General features: G+C 43.3%; 1 protein-coding gene across 1 annotated transcript in view; it reads left to right on the top strand.

Annotated features, from left to right (window-relative positions):
- LOC306771993 (corticotropin-releasing factor receptor 1-like) overlaps positions 1–27,784 on the top strand; it is a gene marked incomplete at its 3' end in the record, with an annotated part of 201,443 nt that overhangs the window by 136,180 nt on the left and 37,479 nt on the right. Inside the window, exon 6 of the mRNA XM_079261364.1 lies at positions 10,798–10,904. Coding sequence (XP_079117490.1) covers positions 10,798–10,904 — 107 coding nt within the window. The remainder of the gene's footprint in view (positions 1–10,797; positions 10,905–27,784) is intronic.

The following is a 27,784-nucleotide window of genomic DNA, read 5'->3' as shown; positions in this document are numbered from 1 at the left end:
TTCAGACCTCCAAACCACCACCCACGTCTTTGATTTCTTCGGTGATGGTAATAAGAGCAGCGCTGTCCTCATTAACGGTGGAGGAAAAAACAGCCGCTTGAACTGAATGTCATGAATGGTGAATGAAATGCCAGAAAATTACCGTGGTCACTGAGACGGGTGTTAATGAGACACAAGCAGCGTTAAGCTTTCAGCCACAATGACAAATCGATACTTTGTTCAGCTTATTAAGGATCTGACTGAGTGATAACAGGTCAAGACAGTTGGTGTAAATGTGATAATATCCTTTTAAAACATCTGCAGAACATCATCTCTGAACACGTCCAGCCTGGAAGCAGATGGTCTCCAGCAGCAGAAGACCACAGCGGGTTCCCTCCTGTCAGGAAACTGAGGCTACAATTCACCCAGACTCACCAGAACTGGACAATAGAAGATGGAGAAACGTTGCTGGTCTGATGAGTCTCCAGTTCAGCTCCACATCCACATGGTAGGATCAGAATCTGCTGGAAACATCATGACAACATGGATCCATCCTGCCGTCAGGATCAACGCTTCAGGCTGCTGCTGGTGGAATGGTGATGAGAAAATATTCTTGGCAAACTTTTGGCCCATGAGGAGGTGCGTGGTACGGTTTACCCATCATGTCACAAAGCTGAAATTATCTGCAGTCTGACGGGGAGTTGACTGAACTCCAACGACTCCACAGTCAACAGATCTACATCCAACAGCGCAGCTTGGCGGAACGGGAAATTCTCATCACGATGAGGTGGAACGGGAGATTCTCATCGTGATGAGGTGGAACGGGAGATTCTCATGGTGATGAGGTGGAACGGGAGATTCTCATGGTGATGAGGTGGAACAGGAGATTCTCATTGTGATCAGGTGGAACGGGAAATTCTCATCGTGATGAGGTGGAACGGGAGATTCTCATCGTGATGAGGTGGAACGGGAAATTATCATCGTGATGAGGTGGAACGGGAGATTCTCATTGTGATCAGGTGGAACAGGAAATTCTCATCATGATGAGGTGGAACGGGAGATTCTCATCATGATGAGGTGGAACGGGAGATTCTCATCATGATGAGGTGGAACGGGAGATTCTCATTGTGATCAGGTGGAACAGGAAATTCTCATCATGATGAGGTGGAACGGGAGATTCTCATCGTGATGAGGTGGAACGGGAGATTCTCATGGTGATGAGGTGGAACGGGAGATTCTCATCGTGATGAGGTGGAACGGGAGATTCTCATGGTGATGAGGTGGAACGGGAGATTCTCATCGTGATGAGGTGGAACGGGAGATTCTCATCGTGATGAGGTGGAACGGGAGATTCTCATGGTGATGAGGTGGAATGGGAGATTCTCATCGTGATGAGGTGGAACGGGAGATTCTCATCATGATGAGGTGGAATGGGAGATTCTCATCATGATGAGGTGGAACGGGAGATTCTCATCATGATGAGGTGGAATGGGAGATTCTCATCGTGATGAGGTGGAACGGGAGATTCTCATCGTGATGAGGTGGAACAGGAGATTCTCATTGTGATCAGGTGGAACGGGAGATTCTCATCGTGATGAGGTGGAACGGGAGATTCTCATCGTGATGAGGTGGAACGGGAGATTCTCATCGTGATGAGGTGGAACGGGAGATTCTCATCATGATGAGGTGGAACGGGAGATTCTCATCGTGATGAGGTGGAACGGGAGATTCTCATCATGATGAGGTGGAACGGGAGATTCTCATGGTGATGAGGTGGAACGGGAGATTCTCATCATGATGTGGTGGAACGGGAGATTCTCATGGTGATGAGGTGGAACAGGAGATTCTCATCATGATGTGGTGGAACGGGAGATTCTCATCATGATGAGGTGGAACGGGAGATTCTCATGGTGATGAGGTGGAACAGGAGATTCTCATGGTGATGAGGTGGAACGGGAGATTCTCATGGTGATGAGGTGGAAGAGGAGATTCTCATGGTGATGAGGTGGAACGAGAGATTCTCATCATGATGAGGTGGAACGGGAGATTCTCATGGTGATGAGGTGGAACGGGAGATTCTCATGGTGATGAGGTGTAACAGGAGATTCTCATGATGAGGTGGAACTGGAGATTCTCATGGTGATGAGGTGTAACAGGAGATTCTCATGATGAGGTGGAACTGGAGATTCTCATGGTGATGAGGTGTAACAGGAGATTCTCATGGTGATGAGGTGGAATGGGAGATTCTCATCGTGATGAGGTGGAACGGGAGATTCTCATCGTGATGAGGTGGAACGGGAGATTCTCATCATGATGTGGTGGAACGGGAGATTCTCATGGTGATGAGGTGGAACGGGAGATTCTCATGGTGATGAGGTGGAATGGGAGATTCTCATCATGATGTGGTGGAACAGGAGATTCTCATCATGATGTGGTGGAACGGGAGATTCTCATCATGATGAGGTGGAACGGGAGATTCTCATGGTGATGAGGTGGAACGGGAGATTCTCATGGTGATGAGGTGGAACGGGAGATTCTCATGGTGATGAGGTGGAACGGGAGATTCTCATGGTGATGAGGTGGAACGGGAGATTCTCATCATGATGTGGTGGAACAGGAGATTCTCATCATGATGTGGTGGAACGGGAGATTCTCATCATGATGAGGTGGAACGGGAGATTCTCATGGTGATGAGGTGTAACAGGAGATTCTCATCATGATGTGGTGGAACGGGAGATTCTCATGGTGATGAGGTGTAACAGGAGATTCTCATGGTGATGAGGTGGAACGGGAGATTCTCATGGTGATGAGGTGGAACGGGAGATTCTCATCATGATGTGCAACAACTGTGTGATGCTTCATGTATAAATGGAGCAAAATCACTGAGGAATGTTTCTAACATCATGTTGACTGTATGACACCAGGAATTAAGTCAGTTCTGAAGGAAAACAGAGCTCCAACCCGGTAGTAAGATGGAACTCAGTGTCCAGTGAGTCTAGATAATCTTCATCACATGTTATGGGAAAGAACAGTCTGTCTCTTCATTAACTGCATATAGAGATAAACATCATGACAGCTCCACAAAACTGAAGTCAGAACATCTCAGTACTTTACGCTCCATCACATTTCTAATCCTAAAGTCACTTCTGTGTAGATTCTGGGTGTGTTTCCAAGATATTAAGGATCATTTGTGTATGGTGGCAAGAAATGTTGACAAGTCACCCATCTCTTAATGGTCTGAGGGTGAATTATTCATAGAATCAAGTTTGAGATGGGAGCCAGCTGACACATGAAGCCTGGTTAGGCACAGAGTCAAAAAATGACACCTGCAGGGAAATGCAGCAAAGACAGACACACTGTGAGCTGCTCAGCAGGCAGAAACTCATTAACTCCTCATCATTACTGACTATATAGATACAATGTCATGAATTAAACATTGCTCTCTTATTTACATAGAAAAGCTCATTTCACTGCTGTGCAGAATGAAGGCAGTTCTAAACGTAGAAGTTGTAACCCATCATCTTCAAAGTTGACGTGTTCAGAGATGATGTTCTAATTTCTCCAATCAGTCTGTCTATTCCCCTCTGACCTCTGACATCACCGTATATGAAAAGAGGGGCGGAGCCTCCGTGACATCACCTGCAATGAACTGAAGCTAAGTGGATGGTTCCCACTGTCGCTATCTTGGTCCCATCATGTGTGTCAACACTTCAGGAATATACATTAATGGGCAAAGAGGTGGAGGTGAGAGGGGGGCTCTGAGCGTGGGTGTGAATGATTGACATCTATCAAACTCCAATTTGCCTGCAGCTAAAAGCTAACCAAGCCATCCGGGAGCTAGCGGAAGCTAATCAGCGGATGAAGGTAGTCTGCTAAGTCAGCTGACTAAAAAGCTGCGGTTGTTTTACACTCCTCCTTCGTGCCACTGAATATCAAACACCTGTCAATCAAAAGGGCATGCTAGTTTTAAAATTACATGTAAACAATGAGTTATTAAAATTCACAGTTGTCAGAAAGGCTAACTTGACCTTTTAAACCTGAAATAATTATTGTACCAGGCTGTAAACATGTTTATTTTTGCAATAAAGTTGGTCTTTTTAACATGGGAGTCTATGTGGATTGACCATAGACTGTATTTAAAGAGATGGACGGAGCCTCCATAACATCACCCATAGGTTTCTGAAGAGCTGAATTGAAGCTCGGTGGGCGGCTCCTACCATCGCCATCTTGGCAGCGTCATGCGCGTCGTCACGCCCGGAAAATACAAATATGGGCAAAAAGGTGGACCTGAGAGGGGGGCTGTGAGTGTCATGGTGGATGATTGATATCGAGCAAACTCCGAGCTATCTGTAGCTAAGAGCTAACTGAGCTAACCTGGAGATAACAGGAGCTAACCAGCTAACGGAGGTAAGTGGGCTAAAGCTAAGTCACGTTGTTAATCGGCTAAAAACCGCGGTTGTTCTACGTTCTTCTGACTTGAAGCCAGATATTGGGTACCTGTCAATCAAAAGGACACGCCCCTAAATATGCTGAACTTCGAGATTAAATTACTTTTAAACGGGTGAGTTAGAAAAAAGTTCACTCCTCCCACAGTTAACCCTGACCTATTAAACCTAAAATGGGTTTTTCTACCAGGCTGTAAACATGTTTATTCCTGCTGTAAACATGTTTATTTCTGCTGTGAAGTTGGTCTTTTTAACATGGGAGTCTATGGGGATTTGCTCTGTTTTGCAGCCCCGAGTGGATGAGGGGGGAACTGCAGTTTTATGCACTTCCACATAGACTTCACTTTTTACCACCGGAGGTTGTCGCTTGGGATTGACTCACTTTTGGAGCCCCTAGTGGATGAAGGGGGAACTGCAGGTGTGGCAAGGTGGTTGATTCTTTCACACCAACAACCATGACACATTTAAAGCCACCTAAATCCCCTTCCCTCTTTATTCTGATGCTCAGTTTAAACTCTAATAATCAAATCAAATGTCATTTGTATCTAAACATTCATACACACATCAGTTCAGCTTTATTTGTATAGTACCACTTTACAACAATGTTGTCACAGGGCACATATAGACACACCCCCAATCCCAGGATGCACAACTCTGTATGCATATCTTCTTTCTTCCTAATGAAAAGTAAAGAAATTAATAAACATACGGCTTGACACACCGTCATCTTCATCATGTTTATGTAACTAAATGCACTGAGCTGCTCTCATGTGATTGGCTGATTAAATACTTGTTTTACCAAGCAATGAAACAAGTGAACTTGATGGATGAGTGTATATGGGTGTAATTTGATCCCATAAGGACATCCTTCCTTCGACTAACAGGATGTAGAATCTTCTGTGTGAGATCAGTTCATCAGATTACATTCAGGTAAACATTTCCCTGAGGGGGGGGACCAGTTCTTCAGCTGGGTGCAACAGAGGAGTCCTGAAATCCAGTCTGACCAGTGCGATTACATCTTGTTTTCATTACTCTGATGTTCTTTGTGGAAAAAAATGTGGGAGGAAAGACAAAACCGAATAATAAGCTTTGATTAAAACTGATTGTATTGCAGGTGACACGTTCTTGTGGTATAAAAATAGACTTTAAAATAAATCCAGTCCCTTTTCCTGTCATTTATTTATTTATTGCAGCTCCTAAACAGAAAGGATTATTTGCTTCTCATCAGAAAAACAAGTCTTAACCATGACTATGATCTTTTCCTGACCCCAAACAATGACATGACCACATGCTGCAGGGAGCCAGCGGCTTATTTTCCCAACCCCTTCGAACGCCTCGTCCAGCATTGATTATTGACGCATCAACGCTGGTTTAAAGCCAGAAGAAAATGAGCTGTTTGCACCCTGTTCTTTGACCTCTCCGGACATAGAAAGAGTCCCAGTTTGGGGGGTGTTCAACCAGAATATGGTGAGTGGAGCAGATGAAGTTTTTCAGAGTGGGTGGGGTAGGGATTAAACATGACCACATTTAATCTTGGCATAGACACCAGTGGGTTACATAAATCCACTCGCAGCAGAGATTACTGTTGTTGGTGTGGCGGGGAAATCCGATCACAATGGATATCAAAGTCGCAGCCAGTTGTCTTCAGCTGTAATTTGCAGGAAGATGCGGCTCTGCTCAGTGGAAACTCCTCTTCCTCATGCTGAAATCTGCCGCTGTTCGTGTCTCCAAGTCAAAAGGAAAGCAGCAGAATCTGATCTGAGACCTGCTCGCTGTGGCGTCCCGCCTGTTGTGTTGAAACTGTGAAAAGTAGTTGAATAACCTGCAGCTGGTGGGTGTTGGTTTACAGCTCGGCACAACACTTAAAAAAACACAATGAAACAAAAAAACACAAACACAAAGAATGAAAATGAGACAACAAAGCAGAAAAAGGACCCTTCAGAGCATGTCCTCATGTCCTGATTTCATTGTCTGCTGTAAATCTGTTTTATTCCGCTCAGATTTAGCTGTTGGGAGGTTTTGGTGCTCAGATGTATCAGCTTGTAAAGTCTTGTGTCATTCAGCACATTTACACGACAACAAACAAAGTAAATGATGGATTCAAGAAAACAATCTTTATTTGTCAGTTCAATTCATAGACTGTATATATGAAGGTTTTATGAAGAGCTGAATTGAAGCTCATTTGGCGGTTCCTACCATCACCATCTTGACAGCATCATGTGTGTCTTCCCTCCCAGAGAATACAAAAATGGGCAAAGATGTGGATGTGAGAGGGGGGCTGTGAGTGTGGGGATGGATGATTGACATCGAGCAAACTCTGAGCTGCCTGTAGCTAAGAGCTAACCGAGCTAACCCTGAGCTAACGGGCTAACCAGCGAACGGAGGTCATCAGCTAATGGAGATAAGCGGGGCTAAGCTAAGCTAAGGCTAACTGTTAGTCAGTTTAAAACTGTGGTTGTTTTACATTTTTCCTTCTTGAAGCGGGATATCAGGTACCTGTCAATCAAAAGGACACGCCCGTAATTATGTAGACTTTCAACATGAAATTACTTCTAATCAGGCGAGTTAGAAAAAAAGTTGTCATGAAGGGAAACCTGACCTATTAAATCTAAAATAGATTTTCTACAAGGCTGTAAACATGTTTATTTCTGCTGTAAACATGTTTATTTCTGCTGTAAACATGTTTATTTCTGCTGTGAAGTTGGTCTTTTTAACATGGGAGTCTATGGGGATTCGCTCTGTTTTGCAGCCCCTAGTGGATGAAGGAGGAACTGCAGTTTTATGCACTTCCACATGGGCTTCACTTTTAACTGCTGGAGGTTGCCATCTGGTACAATTACAAGGAAATTAACCAAAGTAATCCCTCCTAGTCTCTATCTTTCCTTAACCAGGTGATCTTATAAATTAGCCTAAAATGTACCAAATAATCATTCGACAGATATTTAGCGGCCATTCAGTGACGTGACAAAGTTCAGCCAGCGCCAGTTGACTGGTTCACAAACAAAACCAGAAGAGCCGTGGCTAAAACGCTCACCTGTCCTGCTTTCAGTTGATAATCCACCCAACGTATTATAACATCACTGTTTACAGTGGGGGAAGCGTCTCTAAAGGCTGGCAGGGTTGACGCTACCTGCAACAGAGCGCAGGCATCTTTAATGAAGCACATTGAACCAGACCTCTCCTACCTGGATGAAGTCTCAGGCTCAATGTCAAACAAGCAGAGATGGACCAGAAATGCCCATAACTTGGAGCAATGGGCAGCCCTTTTCTGGCACTTGGGGCAGCCGTTGAAGGGCTTAAGGACCTTGCCTAAATGCCAAGCGGCTTGCTATCCATGGCTACAACTACATGGAGATGGGCTGATGTCAGTTTCAGAAAGTTTCCCATTAAGACAGAATCCTTTCATGAAACGTGTTTGTTCGTCATGTCCTGTTTGCTTTCCTGACTGCTCCAGCCATGTTGGAGCGAAATATCAACAGTTAGCAGGCTGATAAGACCTTACCAGCGCCCCCCCCACTCCTGTTGGCTGGCTTCTGGTGGAGGATTTAACGACTCCACTCCTTCTTTCTACTCTCCCATGAGCCGCATTAGAGTCGGACAGGAAGTTCAGACTCCAGTGTTTGTTTTTCAGAAGTTATTTGCAGAGCAGTGTTGCATTTCCTGATGTCACACTTTTATTAACTCTGCACAAATATAGACTTCATGTTCATATGGATCCGGTCATACAATATCATTTATATTTGAAATATGAAAAACTCATAATTCCGAAGGCGTGGCGACCAAGATGGAAACCCTGGTTTGGTTCCAGTTTGATTCCTTTTTAAAGTCATCGTAGTCTTTGTTCTCTGGTTTGTAGTTGGTCTTCGTTGACTTCAGGTTGGGTGTCTTTGTTTTGCTCTGTGTTACCTTGTTCAGGTTATACTGTAGTTAGTTAGGTATTCTCCTCATCTATCATGTTGCTCTACTTTCTGCTTCCCTGTCTCACCTCCTCATCCATCATTAGTCGTTCAGTTTATCATCTGCCTGGTTCGCGTCCCAGATCATCGTCTGGCTCCTTTGTTCAACGTCGTGATCACCAACCAGCCAGTTCATCTGTCTTGAGTTTTTGTTTTAACTTGGATTATTCAGTTTTCTTCAGTTGTAAAGGTTGTTGACAGGATTTTATATTTTTTAGTTTCACCTTTAAATGTGAATCTATTAATCACACCATTGTTTTGAAACTTCCTGTAAACGTAGAACTATTTTATTTAGAAAGGGCTTTAACCTAATGATAATAAGCGGTAACACAGTTTAGTGATAGACACAGAAGAAAAATACAGTTTAAGGTATAATAAAGGGCCCAGTACCAGTTTGAGCACTGGTCGAATGTGGCAACAAGGTACATTGAGGCATATCTGCTGTCATGTGACAAATTGGAAATGTATAAGTATATGTAGCTAAAGTTTTGGCGCTATAAGTTAATGTATGTGGAGTTATGTCAGAAATGTAACGTTTGTTTTGTTTGTTCTTGTGTCGTTTAGCTCTTACGTTGGTTTATGATGGTTTTAATGGCTGAACAAATAAAAACCACTCCAGACTATCAGTAAAGACTGTTTATTCGTCCGGGAGCTACATCAATATATATTTACTTTTCATTCAATCCATTTAAGTTCAGTTTAGTTAAATTTAGAGTTCAGTTCAGTTTGATTCAACTCGGTTGAGTTAAATTCAATTTAGTTCAGTTGATTTAATTTAAATTAAATTCTGGTTGATTGAGTTGAGTTCATTTATATCAGTTCAGTTTAATTCAACTGATTTCAGTTGTGTTGAATTCAATTCAAGTCATTTGAATTCAATTGATTTCAGCTTTATTTGTTTGTTTGGCACAGTAACGGGCACACTCCAGTTCACTCCAGTTATAAAGCAGTTGAAATAAAAATAATTCCATTATGTGATCCATGATAGTCTAATTACCGCCGCCAAGGAGGTTATGTTTTTACCGGCGTTTATCTGTTTGTGTTCCAGACAACTCAAAAAGTTATGGATGGATTTAAATTTTGGTGGTGATCCGGATCACCGTTTGGATCCAGGAACCTTTTAAAGGTCATGGCAGAGTTTTGCATTCTCCCAGTGTTTTAATAACTGTCTCTATATAAACCTTTTAATGGAAAATGAATTACCTACGTAAGGAAACAGATGGTTTGCATCTGGTTTTCTCTTCAGTTAAACATCTCAATCTGCATGAGGAGACAGTGGGGAGGAAAAACTCCATCAGAACCAGAACCAGGTCACCTGTATGGACTGGTTTTGGATGTAGATGACAACAACGAGGGGTCAGCAAGCACCACAACTCCCAACCAGAGACACCTGCTGGGAAAAAAACGGTGATTAGAAGACAAAAAGAAAAACTTCATGTATTTATACTTGGAAATTAAAGAGCACAGAGCGAAAAGTGAAGGGAAGAGCTCAGGCATCATAGAATGGGACTGTCACAAGTCTGAATTATTTCTTTATTTCTTTGTCAGACGGCTTTTCATCTAACAAACTGACTGAAAAGCAGTCTGTTAAGATTATGTGTCAACTTACAATCACATAAAATATTTCCAGACGGTCACACTGGCCTAATAAAATCCTGCTTTTATAAGCTGGTTTCATCTGACAAAGTCGTCCTTCTGGAAACGTCTCTGCAGCGAATTCAGCATCAACGGTCTCCTGCAGAGACTTCAGGGATAACTTTCTTCTCCTCACATGCACATGTTGGTAAAGTCATGGACCCAGGTAAATGTTCTGGTAGGGGTGTGATGGAAAAGCAGCTCAGCTCTGCTGCATATAACCGGAGCCGCCGTGGTTCTGCTTCGGTCCTTTGTCTGATGCTGTTGCCATAGCGATGAAATGCAAAAGAAATTAAACAAAAGAAAAACAAACAAAAATCAAAGGTGCACAAGATGAGTCCTGTGAGATGGAAAAGCCCCACATGGAGATGCAAAATGTCAACAAATAGACATGAAACAAGCAGAGAGAGAAAGACGTCAGATGACTGCAAACGTAGACACACACGCCATATGTCTACAAAGAAACATCAAAACTCCGGAAACTACTGAGACATTAGCAGCTCGGGTTCTTTAGTCGTTTTCAGATTACAACATTGACTGATTTTGGTTTATTTTTCAAATTTTATTGACAGTAAATCATGTCTGATGCATTTTGCATGGAAGCGTTGAAGCTCCTGCTGTGCTTCTCCTCCTCCTCCGCTGCAGGACGTCAACCTCAAAACGCAGAAATGAAAGCAGATTTCCACCCTTTCAACTGTTTTTTGTCTTTTTTCCTGACAATACAATAGCTGTCAATCAGAAACTCCCAAAAGACTCATTCAGTGTCTCTTTTCTTCCTGCAGAAAAAAGGGAAGATGCATTACCAAATCGCTGTGATCATAAACTTCCTGGGTCACTGCATCTCCATGGTGGCGCTCCTCATTGCCTTCTTCCTCTTCTTGTGCTTGAGGTAAGTGTCGGTCCTGCCTCCGCTCGCCTGATTATCCCCCAGACATGCTCGATGTGACAGAAACGTCAGTGTTCTCCATATCACTGCAGGTTCAAAGCATCTCTCGTTCTTATTCAGAAACCGTTTGGTCATGGGATGAAACCTCCACTATCTCAGTCCCGCAGATGCAAAGGGGTTTAGACGCCCGCAAAAACTAGGACACATTTCCCCACAAACGGGATGAACAGACCCATCTCAGAAAGAGGCAAAAATCAAACCAGTCCTGTGGAGGCCTGCTGGGGAGAACTGATGGAGGTGGAGAGGGTTTCACCGCTAAACTGAAATAAGCTGCGCGTTAACGAGAGAAAGGTCTTAGCACCCTCCACAGCCGGGGTCGTTATCGATTCCTGTGACACCCCGGGGAGTGCGAAAAGCGTGAAAGGGCACGAGGAGACGCAATAAGCAGAAGCTGCACAGGACTGCAGTGATTCTCAGGTTGGACAAGTGTGGAGCGGCTAAAAATGGCATCGAGTAAGAGAAGGAGCAGGCATGTATTCCTCACCTCCCTGACTTTGTAATGAAACCGAGAAGCATGTAAAGGAAGGTTGTCGCTGCCAGCGCGATGGAGAGAAAGGCTGATTCTCCTGTTCGGTGTTGTGGAACGACAAGGAGAAGGGAGAGGAGCTGGGTGCGCAGTCATTTCACATGGCAGGGAGAACATACTTAGCTCCCACTGTGTGACACGTTTCTGTGTGAATTCCAACAGTAAAGGTACATTTCATGCTTTCTTTTAGTGGCAGTGTAAAAAAAACACCATATGTTGAATAATATAAAAATATGATGAGCTGTGGGGGTTTAACAGTTGGTAAAACTGATTCGGATGGATGGATAGATGGATGGATAGATAGGTAGGTAGGTAGGTAGGTAGATAGATAGATAGATAGATAGATAGATTTATCCCCAATGAGAATTGAAGTGCAAAAAAGCACAATAAGATGAAGTAAATAAGTAGAAAAAGTAAAATAGACACTTAAAGGCACTTGTGACTATTTTATTTTTTTCTACTTGTTTACTGCATCTTATTGTGCTTTTTGTGTCTTTTTTGCACTCTACTCCTTAGATTTCTGGCTTTGTTGAGTTTTAACTCTGTTGTTTAAATCTGAGTGCTGACTCAGCACTTTCTGTCCAGGAAGTTTGCATCCAGTTTAACTTGATCAATGTATTTGATCAGAGTTTGACCCAGACTGTACTGTCCTGGTGAGATGGTTTAAATGTAGATTAGTGTGTCATCAGCGTAACTATGGTAACATGTTTAGTTGTTTTTAATCTTTTGAGCAAGTGGGAGCCTGTCGATGTTGAACTGCAGTGGCCCCACCATGGACCTTTGAGGAACTCCACAGGTTATTTTAGTTCACTCAAATTTATAATTACCTACAGACTGCAGATGTCTGTTATTATTGGCTGATATCAAGATTAAAATGCAACATGGGAAATGATCAGTATCGGTTTTACTTATTTAATGACAGAGGGTTTACACAACATGCATACATTATAGGGACGCACCGATCCACTTTTTGAGAGTTCCGATCCGATACCGATATCTGAAACTTGAATATTTGCAGATACCAAATCTGTTTATGTGAACATTATTGTGACTATGGTTATTATTGCTGTTATAACTGTGTAAGATTTCATTAGGTTGTAATAAATGAACCATCCTTTCTGAAGTTACCTCACCAATACAAATATAATAACATTACAGATTGAACAATTTCAACAAGTTTTATTCTGATTTGGCACATTTTACCTAAATACAACTATAAATGTGTGTTTTGGAAACAAAGATCTGGCTTTTAGTGGAACAAAAAATGTCAAAGTTTAACATTCAAGACATGTTATGTATAGTTTTCTCTGAAAATATCAGTATCGGTTTATATTGGCATCAGAACTTAAGAGTTTGATAATAATCGGTACATCAGATATCAGTAAAAAAAACAAAAAACAAAATCAAACATCCCTCCAACAGACACAAAGTAGTTCCTGTCTCTTGAAAAGGATTGAGAGCAATGAACCCTTTATATGGCACTCAATGAAATACCTCGAAATTAGAAATTTTCACCTAAAATTGTCCTGGTATGAACCAATACCTCCATTCTGTTGTTACATTAACAAAAAAATAGTTTCATGCTGAATATAAAAGAAAACAAAGTGATCAAAGAGTCAAACCCTGTTGTTCAGCCGGTCCAGTTGGACGTTATGGTCGACCATGTTGGTCATGTTGGCCATGACGTCCCGTAGCACCAGGACTAAAATGTTGCAGCTATCATTGAAGACGTTAACAAGACCGGTCTCGGTTCTGGAAGAGAACCTGACTGATCGACATCCAAACAGTTCTGCAGTGACAGGAAAGACGGCGTTCTTAATCATCTCACTGAGAACACTGTCATGATTTTTCCCAGTCGTCCCTGAAGGCACCCTCCTGTGCTGATGGGCTGATGATTATCACCTGTGCCTCCTTCTATTTAAGCAGAGGGCTCAGGATTGTTGATTGCCAGGTCGTCAGATTCTCTCTGTTCACTTCCAGCCTTCTGTGAACTCAAGATTACCCTGTATTCCTGCCCTGTTTCCCCTTCTCCCGAGAACCTGCCTGCCCAGAGTTTTTTCCCTTGCTTCTTCCCCTCGCATTACTACTCGGTGTATGGACCTTGGACTGGACTTTGGACTTGGATTTTGGATTCTGGACAAACCCCCAATAACCTCGGGTGAGAGGAACTCCCTTTCTTCCTTCTTGGGCATTTTTCCCTGGAGTTGGACTCTCCCTGTGTGCCGTCTTTCACTAACCCTCCTATCATCACCAGCAGGACCCAGTTGGGATGCTCTTAGAGGACTTCAAGCCGACCTTGTCGTAGCCTCCTGCTTCCTCGTCCCCCGTTATTGTCAATAAAATCTGTAACCAGTCCTGAGGTCTTCTGTGTCCTTTGGGTCCCATCTCCTGTGCCGTTACAAACACGGAGGTTTGATGTCGGCCTGCAGCTGCTTGTGAGTGACGCAGTTCATCTGTTTCCGGCATGGCTTGGTGACCAGAGGGAAGACACCTGAAAGCAGAGACATGTTTACAGTATAATATCTGAGGTCACATGTCCTGGAGCCATCGTAAAACCCCGTTGGACAGCAAGTGGCCTGATTCCCTGAACTCCTTACAGGTCTGGTTGGATGGAAGTTCCGGGGTGAGCGACGCAGGAGGGTTAGTCTGTCAATGGGAAAGGAAAAATACTAACATTATCGCCGTTCTCAGGAATGATGTCATCGTGTTGCATTTCTCGGCTCCAGGTTATAAATCCTCGTCAGTGATGTCATAGTTGCCGTGCAACTTTGCTTCTCACCACCTGCATTCAGCGTCTCGACATTCTTGTGTTTCAGCTCCGAGCAGGGTGACATATTTCCGAAGAACAGAAGGGTCGTCGACACCTTGTTCACGTGACCTGAAGAGTCTGAACAGTTGGAAAGACAAACACGAGCAGCAGATAATGAGATTAAATGTTTAGATTTTCTTTCAGAGTTCAAACCTGAGCACATTTTCATCTAGCTTCAGCTACGTGAAAGAAAGTAAAAGTAGTTTCTAAATACGCAAACATGAAAGGCAGTCGCACGTAAAAGTACTTTAAAGCTCAGGAGTAAAAACACACATCATGTCTGCATTTCTTCATGCTGGAAAACCCACTGTGTATACAAGGGATGCCAAACTCCCGTGTTTGAGGACGCCTGTACAGCAGGTTTTAGATGTTTCCCTGCTTCAGCACACCTGACTCAAGCAGATGCATCAATAGCCATGTTTACATGGAGACTTTTCCCCCATTGGGTTTGAAATCTTCCCAATATAAGCTGTTTCTGTTGAAAGTAATCAATTCTGATCAGATGTGTACCTGTACCAACATTTAAGAAGAATATTCCTGCCTGACAGGCGCAGAAAGACGTCTACGTCACGGATGGAGAGGTCTACAGACTGATCGTTGTAGTTGTGGTGTTTGCAGGACTTTCAAGCAGCAGCGTGACAACCGTGTGCTCCTACTGCAACAACTGCAACTGCTTCAATCGTTGCAACTGCTGCAACAGTAGGCATAGCGGCAGAGTTTGAAAACAAACTTCCTGCCACTGTTGTTTGCCGTCACCTTCCCAAGTGAGGAAACGTCACTCGTTGTGTGTTTATGTCCAGTCAGAGCATCGCTGTAACAACGCAGCCTGACAGCTTTCTGATTTAGTGTTTAAGTGAGACCGCGGTCGCTTTGGGAAAAGGAGGATTCTCCCTTGTGAAACCAGATGAAAATTCTATTGGTTCGGCTCTTTTCATTCAGAATGGGGTGTAAACATGGATCGGTTCCACTCTGATGGAGCGTTCAAACCATACACTGTATATAGAGATGGACAGAGCCTCCGTGACGTCACCTGTAGGTTTCTGAAGAGCTGAATTGAAGCTCATTGGGCCATTCCCACCATCGCCATCTTGGCAGTGTTGTGTGTCATCTCTCCAAGAAAAAAAAAAAAAATTTGGGCAAAGAGGTGGAGCTGAGAGGGGGGCTGTGAGCGTCATGGTGGATGATTGACATCGAGCGAACTCCGAGTTTTCTGTAGCTAAGAGCTAACCGAGCTAACCCGGAGCTAACAGGAGCTAACCAGCTAACAGAGGTAAGCGGGCTAAAGCTAAGTCACGTTGTTAACCGGCTAAAAACCGCGGTTCTTCCTCCTTGAAGCAGGAGATTGGGTACCTGTCAATCAGAAGGACACGCCCCTAAATATGCCAAATTTCTAGATTAAGTTACTTTTAAACAGGTGAGTTAGAAAAAAATTCACCCCCCCTCCCACAGTTGTCATGAAGGTAAACCTGACCTATTAAACCTAAAATGGATTTTTGTACCAGGCTGTAAACATGTTTATTCCTGCTCTAAACGTGTTTATTTCTGCTCTAAACATGTTTATTCCTGCTGTAAACGTGTTTATTCCTGCTGTAAACGTGTTTATTCCTGCTCTAAACGTGTTTATTCCTGCTGTAAACATGTTTATTCCTGCTGTAAACATGTTTATTCCTGCTGTAAACGTGTTTATTCCTGCTGTAAACATGTTTATTCCTGCTGTAAACGTGTTTATTTCTGCTGTAAACATGTTTATTTCTGCCGTGAAGTTGGTCTTTTTAACATGGGAGTCTATGGGGATTTGCTCTGTTTTGCAGCCCCTAGTGGATGAAGGGGGAACTGCAGGTTTATGCACTTCTGCATAGGCTTGACTTTTAACTGCTTGAGGCTCCGTCCATCTTTCATATACGGTCTATGGTTCAAACCCATTGCAGTCATTATATGTAGCTCCATGTAAACATAGCTAAACTCTGATTTTAATTAGGTAAGTTGGAGCAGGGAAATGTTTATGTTGAGCATTTTCAGTTGTATGTAAAATGTGAAATGTATCAGGTTTCTGGTTTTGTCAAGGTTCGAGGTTTCTGATTAGCTTACAAAACTACGTTTAGGTCTCAGTGTAAGAGCAACAGCTTTCCTGTGTTTTATACTGAAACAGGTGACATTTTGTTTGATGGGGAGATAGAAAAGTTTTATTTCAGCACCTCTGCGAACAGTGATTTTTTAGGACAAGGCAAGCACTTTTCATGTACAAGACAATTCAAAGTCCTTTACATGAAACTTTAAAAGCATTACCGATGGTTTAAAAAGAAGCGCAAAAGAAAACACAAATAGCAAAATCACAATAAAATAATAAATTATATTAACATAACTAAAAGCGAAATTGATTAAAAGTTGCAGTGCAGATTTTATGCATAGGCGCATGAGAAAAGAAATGTTTTAAAAGCATATTAGCACAATAAGAACAAAGGTAAAGCTGAAGCTGATTCATCTGCAGAGCATCAGGCTCGGTGATGCTTTCTCGCCTGGCATGTTGCGCAACAATCTGGTCGAGCAGGGGTGACCTCCTCTAACCGATGTGTTCTCCGCAGTGGAGAGCCGGAGCGTCCTCAAGGGGAGGCTGGAAGCTAAAGTTTAAGCAACAACCCTGGGAAAAATCAGTCTTTTCTGTAGAAGTGATGAGGAAGTGGAGAAAAACAACAAACCAACGTAAACTTTGGTTAAAATCTGCAAAAGACTGTGTCATAATTTAGCTCCAGTAATCTCCCCTTTTTCGTCCCACTCAGGACTGGATCATTTTAAACCCACTGCTGTAATTACACTTATTTAATGTTGTTTATTTCATGTTATTTACATTCACCGTAATGCTTTGTACAGTTCATATTTTTACCCTTGTGTTACTTAGATGCTATGAAGTTGTGCTTTTATTGTCTGGCCTGTATCTGTAGTTTCTTTTTAATAGTTTCACAACAGTAGAAGTCCTGATTTTCTGTTTGTTGTTTACTGTTTGTTTACCTGCTGATGCTAATGAGCTCTTAGCTGACTGGTGCAGCGGTGTGATGTGAGCAACGTCCCCGTCAGATGAACACTACGATGGAAGTGGAAAATTAGAGGAAGTTATTTCTTCCTTCACGGCGTTTTCAGTCAACCGCTGCGGCGAGTCTCAGACACGCCGCAGTCGGATGAGCCAAACGATGAGCGTGCTCTGAGAAGGTCAAGCGCACGTTCGTCACCGCCGCGTGCTCATCGTGCAACATCTGACAGGCTGCAGTTCTGCAGGTTTTAGGTGTTTCCCTGCTTCAGCACGCCTGACTCAAGCTAACGGCTCCTTGTGCAGAGCAGAGTTGTGTGTATTAGTCCGGTGTGTTGAAGCAGGGAAACATCTAAAAGAGTTTCAGAAGACCACAGATACGGTTTTGTTTGCAGTGCAGAAATGCTTCCTGGTGGTGCGTTTTCTCTCTTTTACTGACCCGTGTCGGGTTTTCGTGTTTGTTTACGATGCATGCGCTGGATTTTCTCGTGCACGTGACGAGAGACTACATAGAAACCCATCAAATGCCGCCCATCTTGATGTTTAAACGGTTCATTCTGGCTTGTTTAACCTGCAGAAGCAGATTTCTAGATGTTTCTGCACCCAGAAACAAAGTTCAGCCGATGTGCTTTCACTTGTGCCAGGTTGCCTCTGACCTTTTGCTACTGGTGTTACTGGTATGTTGATGTTTGTGTGATATGTTAGCATGGTTATGTGAAATTAAATTAAAAGCAAATTGGAGTTATTTGGTGTATTTTAAGCGTAACCAGATGAAAATGAATGAAATCTTAATAAACTAAAGCTTTTAACAGGAAACTAACACCCAGCTGCTGCATGTTTACATGGAAATACGAGCTTTTTGCATCTTTTTGTAAAAAACACGAAGCAAACAGCTCAAAGCTGGCAACACTGCTCCAGACCGGAGCACAAATGTTCCTTTAATTTCATTCTGAAAGCTTTCTGCACTGCAACCTGCAATCATCCCACATTTGGGTTTGTCTGCAGAATGAATCAATTTACTGCGAATGTGCCATGAATTATACAAAATGCTGTAATTTGGGCTTTTTTAGAAGAAGCTTTTCTTTACACTGAGATGGCTCAACATCTCCCCCACTCCCACGGTCTGACATGTGATCGCTTCCTAAACTTGACTGGATAGTTATGTTGTCTAAACCTAAACCAATAGTGAGATGGGGGGGTTGGAAGGAAAGAAAAAGCAAGACAAACCACTGTACTCCAAAGCAAAACAAGGTCAACTGAACCGGAGTCACACCGCGGTCTCCCGGGGTAAAAATCCACCACCAGCGTCCTGCCTCTCATGTGCTTTCATGTGGAATTTCCACATTTATTATTATTTCAGAACTTTAAAATAATGGTGTTTATCTGTGATAACTGGGTCGCTGTTTGTGTGGCTAATTTTAAACTTTAATGCCAGCAGGAAGCAGAAAATCCAGGTTTTTTCCTTTTAATATCAGGAGAAGACGAGTGAGATTACCGCCAGCGGTCATGTCCTACAAACCTGGTTGGGATTTCATTTCACTGCCCTGTGTGGAGTTCCCCCTGGATGTTTGTGCTTATTATGTGTTTGTATTATTAAGCAGGACGGTGTATATCCTTTCATTACCTGCTTTGTGGCTCTGCTGCTGATGGACTCCACTTATTTTTCTGCTCAAGGATTCTCTAAAAATAGTCAAATAAGTCCAGCATTTTTTTTACTGTTGGGCGGTTTTTTTCTTCATAAGATGCAGAGAAATCCTGCTTACTTTTCAGTCTAAAAGTTGCCGTTCTGCTTTCTTCTGGTCGGCTACGCTGGTGTTTATGCAGAGCGTAGATGTTGGAAACACCACTGTCTGATCTGGTCACTGCTACACTTTTATTTAGACGCCATTACTTGGCTTACTGCCTGATCAGAGCAGTGGTGCTTCTTACTCTGATCACGTGATCAGCTGTTTCTGGGTCTGAACCGTAGACTGTATATAAAGAGATGGGCGGAGCCTCCGTGACGTCACCCGTAAGTTTCTGAAGAGCTGAATTGAAGCTCGGTGGGCGGTTCATACCATCACCATCTTGGCAGGGGCATGCGTGTCGTCTCGCCCGGAAAATACAAATATGGGCAAAGAGGTGGAGCTGAGAGGGTGACTGTGAGCGTCATGGTGGATGATTGACATCGCGCGAACTCCGAGCTTTCTGTAGCTAAGAGCTAACCGAGCTAACCCAGAGATAACAGAAGATAACCAGCTAACGAAGGTAATCGGGCTAAAGCTAAGTCCCGTTAACTGGCTAAAAACCGCGGTTGTTCTACGTTCTTCTGACTTGAAGCGGGAGATCGGGTACCTGTCAATCAAAAGGACACGCCCCTAAATGTGCAGAATTTCCTGTTTTCTGCTGGTTTCCAGTGTTTTCTGCTGGTTTATGGTGTTTCCTGCTGGTTTCCAGTGTTTTCTGCTGGTTTCCAGTGTTTCCTGCTGGTTTCCAGTGTTTCCTGCTGGTTTCCAGTGTTTTCTGCTGGTTTCCAGTGTTTTCTGCTGGTTTTCAGGGTTTTCTGCTGGTTTATGGTGTTTCCTGCTGGTTTCCAGTGTTTTCTGCTGGTTTCCAGTGTTTTCTGCTGGTTTCCAGTGTTTTCTTCTGGTTTATGGTGTTTCCTGCTGGTTTCCAGTGTTTCCTGCTGGTTTCCAGTGTTTTCTGCTGGTTTTCAGTGTTTTCTGCTGGTTTCCAGTGTTTTCTGCTGGTTTCCAGTGTTTTCTGCTGGTTTTCAGTGTTTCCTGCTGGTTTCCAGTGTTTCCTGCTGGTTTTCAGTGTTTCCTGCTGGTTTTCAGTGTTTTCTGCTGGTTTTCAGGGTTTTCTGCTGGTTTTCAGGGTTTTCTGCTGGTTTTCAGTGTTTCCTGCTGGTTTCCAGTGTTTCCTGCTGGTTTCCAGTGTTTTCTGCTGGTTTCCAGTGTTTTCTGCTGGTTTCCAGTGTTTTCTGCTGGTTTCCAGTGTTTTCTGCTGGTTTTCAGTGTTTTCTGCTGGTTTTCAGTGTTTCCTGCTGGTTTTCAGTGTTTTCTGCTGGTTTTCAGTGTTTTCTGCTGGTTTTCAGGGTTTTCTGCTGGTTTTCAGTGTTTCCTGCTGGTTTCCAGTGTTTCCTGCTGGTTTCCAGTGTTTCCTGCTGGTTTCCAGTGTTTTCTGCTGGTTTCCAGTGTTTTCTGCTGGTTTTCAGTGTTTTCTGCTGGTTTCCAGTGTTTCCTGCTGGTTTCCAGTGTTTCCTGCTGGTTTCCAGTGTTTTCTGCTGGTTTCCAGTGTTTTCTGCTGGTTTCCAGTGTTTTCTGCTGGTTTCCAGTGTTTTCTGCTGGTTTTCAGTGTTTTCTGCTGGTTTTCAGTGTTTTCTGCTGGTTTTCAGTGTTTTCTGCTGGTTTTCAGGGTTTTCTGCTGGTTTTCAGTGTTTCCTGCTGGTTTCCAGTGTTTCCTGCTGGTTTCCAGTGTTTCCTGCTGGTTTTCAGTGTTTTCTGCTGGTTTCCAGTGTTTTCTGCTGGTTTTCAGTGTTTTCTGCTGGTTTCCAGTGTTTTCTGCTGGTTTCCAGTGTTTTCTGCTGGTTTTCAGTGTTTTCTGCTGGTTTCCAGTGTTTTCTGCTGGTTTATGGTGTTTCCTGCTGGTTTCCGGTGTTTTCTGCTGGTTTCCAGTGTTTTCTGCTGGTTTCCAGTGTTTTCTGCTGGTTTCCAGTGTTTTCTGCTGGTTTCCAGTGTTTCCTGCTGGTTTCCAGTGTTTCCTGCTGGTTTCCAGTGTTTTCTGCTGGTTTCCAGTGTTTCCTGCTGGTTTCCAGTGTTTTCTGCTGGTTTCCAGTGTTTTCTGCTGGTTTCCAGTGTTTCCTGCTGGTTTCCAGTGTTTTCTGCTGGTTTCCAGTGTTTTCTGCTGGTTTCCAGTGTTTTCTTCTGGTTTCCAGTGTTTTCTGCTGGTTTTCAGTGTTTCCTGCTGGTTTCCAGTGTTTTCTGCTGGTTTCCAGTGTTTTCTGCTGGTTTCCAGTGTTTTCTGCTGGTTTCCAGTGTTTCCTGCTGGTTTCCAGTGTTTTCTGCTGGTTTTCAGTGTTTTCTGCTGGTTTTCAGTGTTTCCTGCTGGTTTCCAGTGTTTCCTGCTGGTTTCCAGTGTTTTCTGCTGGTTTCCAGTGTTTTCTGCTGGTTTTCAGTGTTTTCTGCTGGTTTTCAGTGTTTTCTGCTGGTTTCCAGTGTTTTCTGCTGGTTTCCAGTGTTTTCTGCTGGTTTCCAGTGTTTTCTTCTCGTTTCCAGTGTTTTCTGCTGGTTTTCAGTGTTTCCTGCTGGTTTCCAGTGTTTTCTGCTGGTTTTCAGTGTTTCCTGCTGGTTTCCAGTGTTTTCTGCTGGTTTTCAGTGTTTCCTGCTGGTTTCCAGTGTTTTCTGCTGGTTTCCAGTGTTTTCTGCTGGTTTCCAGTGTTTTCTGCTGGTTTTCAGTGTTTCCTGCTTCAACAAAACTGACCCAGATTACATTTGTGTAACAGCTGAAAGAAGTTTGGTTTAATTTGAGTCGGATTTGTTGGAGCAAAACATCTCTAACCTGCAGGATTACGCAATATTTTGACCTTAAAACTCCTCATTCGTGACTCGTTTCATGACGGAGACGTTTATTACACACATTTCTGAGACTGACGTGATTCGCTTCTTTTTCTTCCGGGACGCCTTGTGATGTTGCAGCTGAGTTTTGTTTAGCGCACCTCGTCACACACTAGCTATTGGCTGTTTTGAACGCACACCGTCGCTGATTCAGCATAGAAATGCGAAAAGACAACGGAGGAAAAGATGGACAGAGATGGACAAAGCAAGATGAGACAGACTTTTACCGAAGAGACAGGATGCCAGATGGATGCAGAGTTCGCTGTCCGTAAGGGGCGAGTTGGCGAGAAGATCTGTTGTGCATCTTTTATGTTTCCAGATGTGGGAAGAAGAAAACACGAGTCGGAAAAGTCCCCGACGGTTGTTTGAGGCTTAGCTGTGAACAGATTTTCTGTGTACAACGTAAAGGGTTGGTATAAGTAAACTCTGGGTACTTTTGTGAGAAATTCTGGGTTTTTGAACAGTTCTGGAAGCAACAAATGATGCTCTAAGTTGTCCAGTAAACAAATATGTAGCACATAGCGCTGTTAGCTCCTTTAGCTGCCTTTTCACTCTGCACCCACCATGGCGGCACTAAAATGCATCAAACCATCGATCCCAACACAACACAGACATCTGAATAAGATTCACACTTATGTCCCTTTGGGATCGGAAAATGCTTGTTTGTATTAACGTGTGTGTGTGTGTGTGTGTGTGTGTGTGTGTGTATCACAGCTGCTTGACATGTTCTGGGTTTGTTTTAAGACAAGCTTTCCCTTATCTTTATGATCCATCACTGCTGCAGAGGGACAAACATGCTGGCCGGAGATCAGTACCGTGTTAGAAGGTGAAGTGGAGACGCTGTAGGAAACAAGCTGACGTGCACTGTGTCTGTGCAGCACGGTGCTGACGGGGCGTTTTGTGCACCAGTCACCAGATGCCTCAGTTGCCTCTGCAGTTTCATCAACTGCTGATCTACCGGGACTAATTTCCCACAAAATAGGACCTTGTTTTGTTTACACTCCACAAGATTAGCCACTTTATCTGATCTGAGATCGCTAATGTGCCCCCTAGTGGCAAGAACGTGGTACGCGAAGGAGTGTACGCCTACACAGGTTGAAAAGTCAGCGTAACTGCTGGATCTGCAGCGACTTTTAGCTTCTGTCTCTCTGCAGAGCTGGCATCATGCTGGGCCTCTGATGTTCCAGCAGTTTGTGAAGAAAAACTCCAAATTGTCTCTTCATCTGAACGCTGTGTCCTTAGATGGAACGGTGCTAAAAGTTGGTGACTGCAGTTGATGTGCACGCTCTAACTGGGACACAGCATCTGGAGTATCTGGCCATACAAGGAAATCCAGGAGCGACTGGATACACCAAGTCCCCTCTGCACGAAAATACAGGAACATAACCGTTTTCCTCTCATAAAACATTGTTTTAACCTTGCAGATCAGCCAGAACACGTAAAAGTTGTGTCCCTCTTGAAAACCATGTCAGATGGTCAACTGGCCCCGAGAATAGCGCACGAGCTGCACTTACGGACAAATACGCCGTTAAGTGTAATGATGACGTTTTAAATTAATAATGAATGCTTTCCTGACTTCATGAAATATTCATTTTGAATGGAAACATTGTGTACCAATTTATTTTAGTGACTAGATTTGAGTTACTAGAACTTTCCAAGCGCCCCACCTGTGTTCCCATATCTGCTTCCAACATCATAAAAACTCTGAATTCGTTCCTTTTTTTTTAGCTAAACTCAAAAATCATCCTTCTTAAAGTAAATCATGTCTGATACTGCAGCTGTTTACAGCCAGAAACAAAAACATTCTTACTTACAAGTCATCAAAAGTCTTTATATTATTAATTTAATATCAAAGTTACAACAAGAAAATGTCCAAACAGCTATAAATGAAAGTTAGAAGATAAATGATGACAAGAGAAACCCTTGTGTCAATGATGATTTGCGTTAATCGTGATCAAAGCGGATGCTTTAACATTTAATATGGAGGAATGTTCTAGATAAACGAGGCTCTCTGGGTAACTGCTGCTCACGCAGTAAAAGTGAAGAAACTGTGAGATGCTCAGAGTAGATTTGAACAAGCCTGAGCGGGTTGGAGTATCTGAATAGATATCCTATGTGTGCGCATCTCTCATGTGAAATTAATGACACTTTGCTACTTGCTGCGTCTTCGCTGTGCGGATATGCTTTGATAGTCTGCAGGTTTCCATCGCTGACATGGAGAGCACCAACAGACCGTGAGTGTTTTCAGAGCAGTGTTTTCCTGTGAGAGATGGTGGCATTTCACTGGGAAACGTACCTGAAAGGAAACACCTGTCCATCTCAGAAGTCTGGATCTTATTGCAGATGATCATTTTGTTTGTTTCTTTTTGGGGGTTTAAGTAGGATGTTTGTCCCTCCAGGGTTGCCGTAGAGTAGGTTGCACATTTATGTGGACTTTGGGAAGCAACCATAGACTGTATATAAAAGATGGACGGAAGCTTTGTGACAGGGCCTGTAGGCTTCTAAAAAGCTGATATGAAGCTCATTGGGCCACCACCGCCATCTTGGCAGTGTTGTGTGTCGTCTCTCCAAGAAAAAAAAAATATGGGCAAAGAGGTGGAGCTGATAGGGCGACTTTGAGCGTCATGGCGGATGATTGACATCGAGCGAACTCCTAGCTGCCTGTAGCTAAGAGCTAACAGAGCTAACGAGAGATAACAGGAGCTAACTAGCTAACGGAGGTAAGCGGGCTAAAGCTAAGTCACGTTGTTAACCGGCTAAACACCGCGGTTGTTCTACGGTCTTCTGACTTGAAGCAGGAGATCGGGTACCTGTCAGTCAAAAGGGCACGCCCCTAAATATGCCAAATTTCTATATGAAATTATTTCTAAATAGAGGAGTTAGAAAATATTCACTCTCCCCACAGTTGTCATTCAATTCAGTTCAATTCAGCTTTATTTGTACAGCGCCACTTCACAACAATGTTGTCTCAGGACACTTTACATCCACACCATTTCAAGCCAATTCATACATATCCTATAATAGAAACCAACTGATTGCATCGAGTCATGACTTGGATCCAATCCTCCATCCTGAGCTGCACGCGGCGACAGTGGGAAGGAAAAAACTCCCCTTTAACAGGAAGAAAACCTCCGGCAATGAGAGCAATGAGCAGAACCTGGACAGTTGGGTCCCATACATGCAGACTCCAACTCAGGAGATGCTCATATCCTAACTATAAGAATCATGGAAAAGGAAAGTTTTCAGCTCCATCTTAAAGGTGTGGAGGGAGTCTGCCTCCCGAACCCACGGTGGGAGCTGGTTCCATAAGAGAGGAGCCTGATAGCTAAAGACCCTTCCTCCCATAGTACTCTTTGAGACGCTGGGAACCACCAGTAAACCTGCAGTCTGAGAGCCAAGTGGAATATATGGAACTATAGGTAAACCCGACTTATTAAACCTAAAAGAGATTTTTGAACCAGGCTGTAAACATGTTTATTTCTGCTGTGAAGTTGGTCTTTTTAACATGGGAGTCTATGGGGATTTGCTCTGTTTTGCAGCCCCTAGTGGATGAAGGGGGGACTGCAGGTTTATGCACTTCTGCATAGGCTTGACTTTTAACCGCCGGAGGTTGCCGCTTGTATAAATCCAGTAAAATTTGATACGTCATTATAATTCATCTCAAAATTCGAACCAAATCAAACATGCTGTTTTCTCTGAATTCCCACATAGTTGATGTTAAAGCAGCTTTTACCTCCATTTCTTACTTTAACTTCATCAAACTGATTCCAGCCTGCCGACCTCGGCTTTCTCTCCTATTTACATAAATCGCAAACATGTTGCTTTTTATGTGCATTATCTGTTTAAACGCCAGGTTCATATAAATCCCAATAAATCTGAGTGTGTAACAACTCATCCTGCTTATTCTCCATAAATCTGAGGCGTTTACACGAACAGCTGATGTGCTGCTGGAAGCCTGCCACACGTTTACACCAAACAACAAGCGCTTTCATTAGTTTTACCTACAGGTGACAATTGCCAGAAACAGAATGGAGGTAAATGAACACTCTCAGCGTCTGCACTCGGCCTGGAAAAGGTTGTGTCATCATCTGAAACTGACCCAGAATCAGAAAGTGATCTCCTTCTCCTGCTAAATGTTTTATTGTGTTGCTAAAAGCAGCAGCTTTCCGGGGTGATGCATCTCTTTTTTTTTTCTTTTTTTTTTATTGAAATAGGCTTTAGCATGTGACAAGCTGGATCTTTAACAGTGGATCCTCAAGCCGAGCCGACGTTAATGAATCTGCACGCCGGAGCTCCTCGCCAGAGACTCAAAGTGATGTATGATCCCTGAGTTAAAAGCTTACAAGGCAATACCGTGACTCGATTGAAAATTGGCCCTTTCAGGTCATCGGGAACCTGTCTGCTCACTGTCGTCATCCCGAATGCTAAATCCAAACAGCAGCGAGATCAATGATGTCTCCGAGTTGATGAGGGATGTGTGCGGTTTGTTGCTCCAGGACAAACGGCAGCAACTTCTTTAATGATCTAAATCTTCTGATGAGAGTCTCCCCCGACGCTTCGCTTTAGTGCAGAGGTGGAATCCCGAGGAGCAAAGAGACCACACTCGGAACAAAGCATCTTCAGAAATGTCTCTGTCTTTATGTTCTCAGCAGAAGTCTGAAGATTGTTTCCTGGAGAGAATGAAGACAGAGATGTTTCAGCTTTGCTGCTTGAAACGCTGTAATGCCATGAAGACTGGCAGCTGTGTGGGAAAGCGTTGCTCATTTCTCTTTGCTTTGCTTCCAAGCAGTCAGACTAATTTGCAGTCTCTGAAAGTGGTCTTCAGTAATTGTTCTTCAGGCTTCCTGAAGGTCTTTAAAAGTATGACTTACAGGTCATAGAAAACTTTCTGAAGAGCCAGTTTAAGTAGCAGCTTGCCTCAGCGGCACATCATCTGCTCACATTTCTTTAGTTATATCTGTGAAAAATACCAACTATAACTCCATTTGACAGACAGAAAATAATACTTTTGCAGCAGTAAAAGGATTCCCTGCGAGCTATTAGCTGAGAACTTGCCGTGTGCTGAAAGGGTTTTGAGGAAAGAAGAAGAGTCGAGCCTCCAAACAGCAGATGAAGATGTGAAAAGTGATGAAGAAGAATAAAGACGTGGTCAGAAGCAGACTCCATGGGAAGGGAAGGGAAGGATAAGAGGCTGAGGTGGGCCAAAGACACAAGAACTGGACTGAAAATCAATGGAAATGGGTCTGATGGAGGCATCAATCAATCAATCAATCAATCAGTCCTTGTTTATAAAGCACTTTTCATGCAACCAGCAACACAAAGCGCTTCACATAATAAAACAGTTTCTGCTTATTACAATAAAACATTCACACAGCACATAATAATCTCCTTCACTCACTCACACACACACACACACACACGCACGCGCGCGTCCCGGAATATCAAACTGGAATTCTACTGGTACTTTATAAAACAAATAATACGCAACTAAACAAAACTTAGCTTCACCTTGATGTACTTTTCAGTAAAATGATAATTGTGTTCTCCGCAGACAATCACACACACGTTACCTTGTAGGTATCCTTCGCTGCTTTGAGAATTACCCATAATCCTTTGCTACGACGACACTTCGCCATGCAGGCACAGTTTCAGAACAGCAGGTGGCGTATTTTCCGTCTTTTAGCAGGATTTAACCTGTTAAACTGCGTTACTGACATCCGAAGCCCACATGTGTGTTTCGTTTGTTTGTTTATTTAAATCCCCATTAGCTCCTGACGTAGCCATTGCTTCTCTTCCTGCAGTCTTCATCATCAGGATATAAATGCATATGACTTTTAAACAAAACAAATAAATAGGATTTACATAAAACAT

This window comes from Telmatherina bonti, assembly GCF_933228915.1.
Source record: "Telmatherina bonti genome assembly, chromosome: 21".
Classification (NCBI taxonomy): Eukaryota; Metazoa; Chordata; class Actinopteri; order Atheriniformes; family Telmatherinidae; genus Telmatherina; species Telmatherina bonti.
The sequence above is the reverse complement of the archived record's forward strand: the minus strand, read 5'-3'. Positions and strand labels throughout refer to the sequence as shown.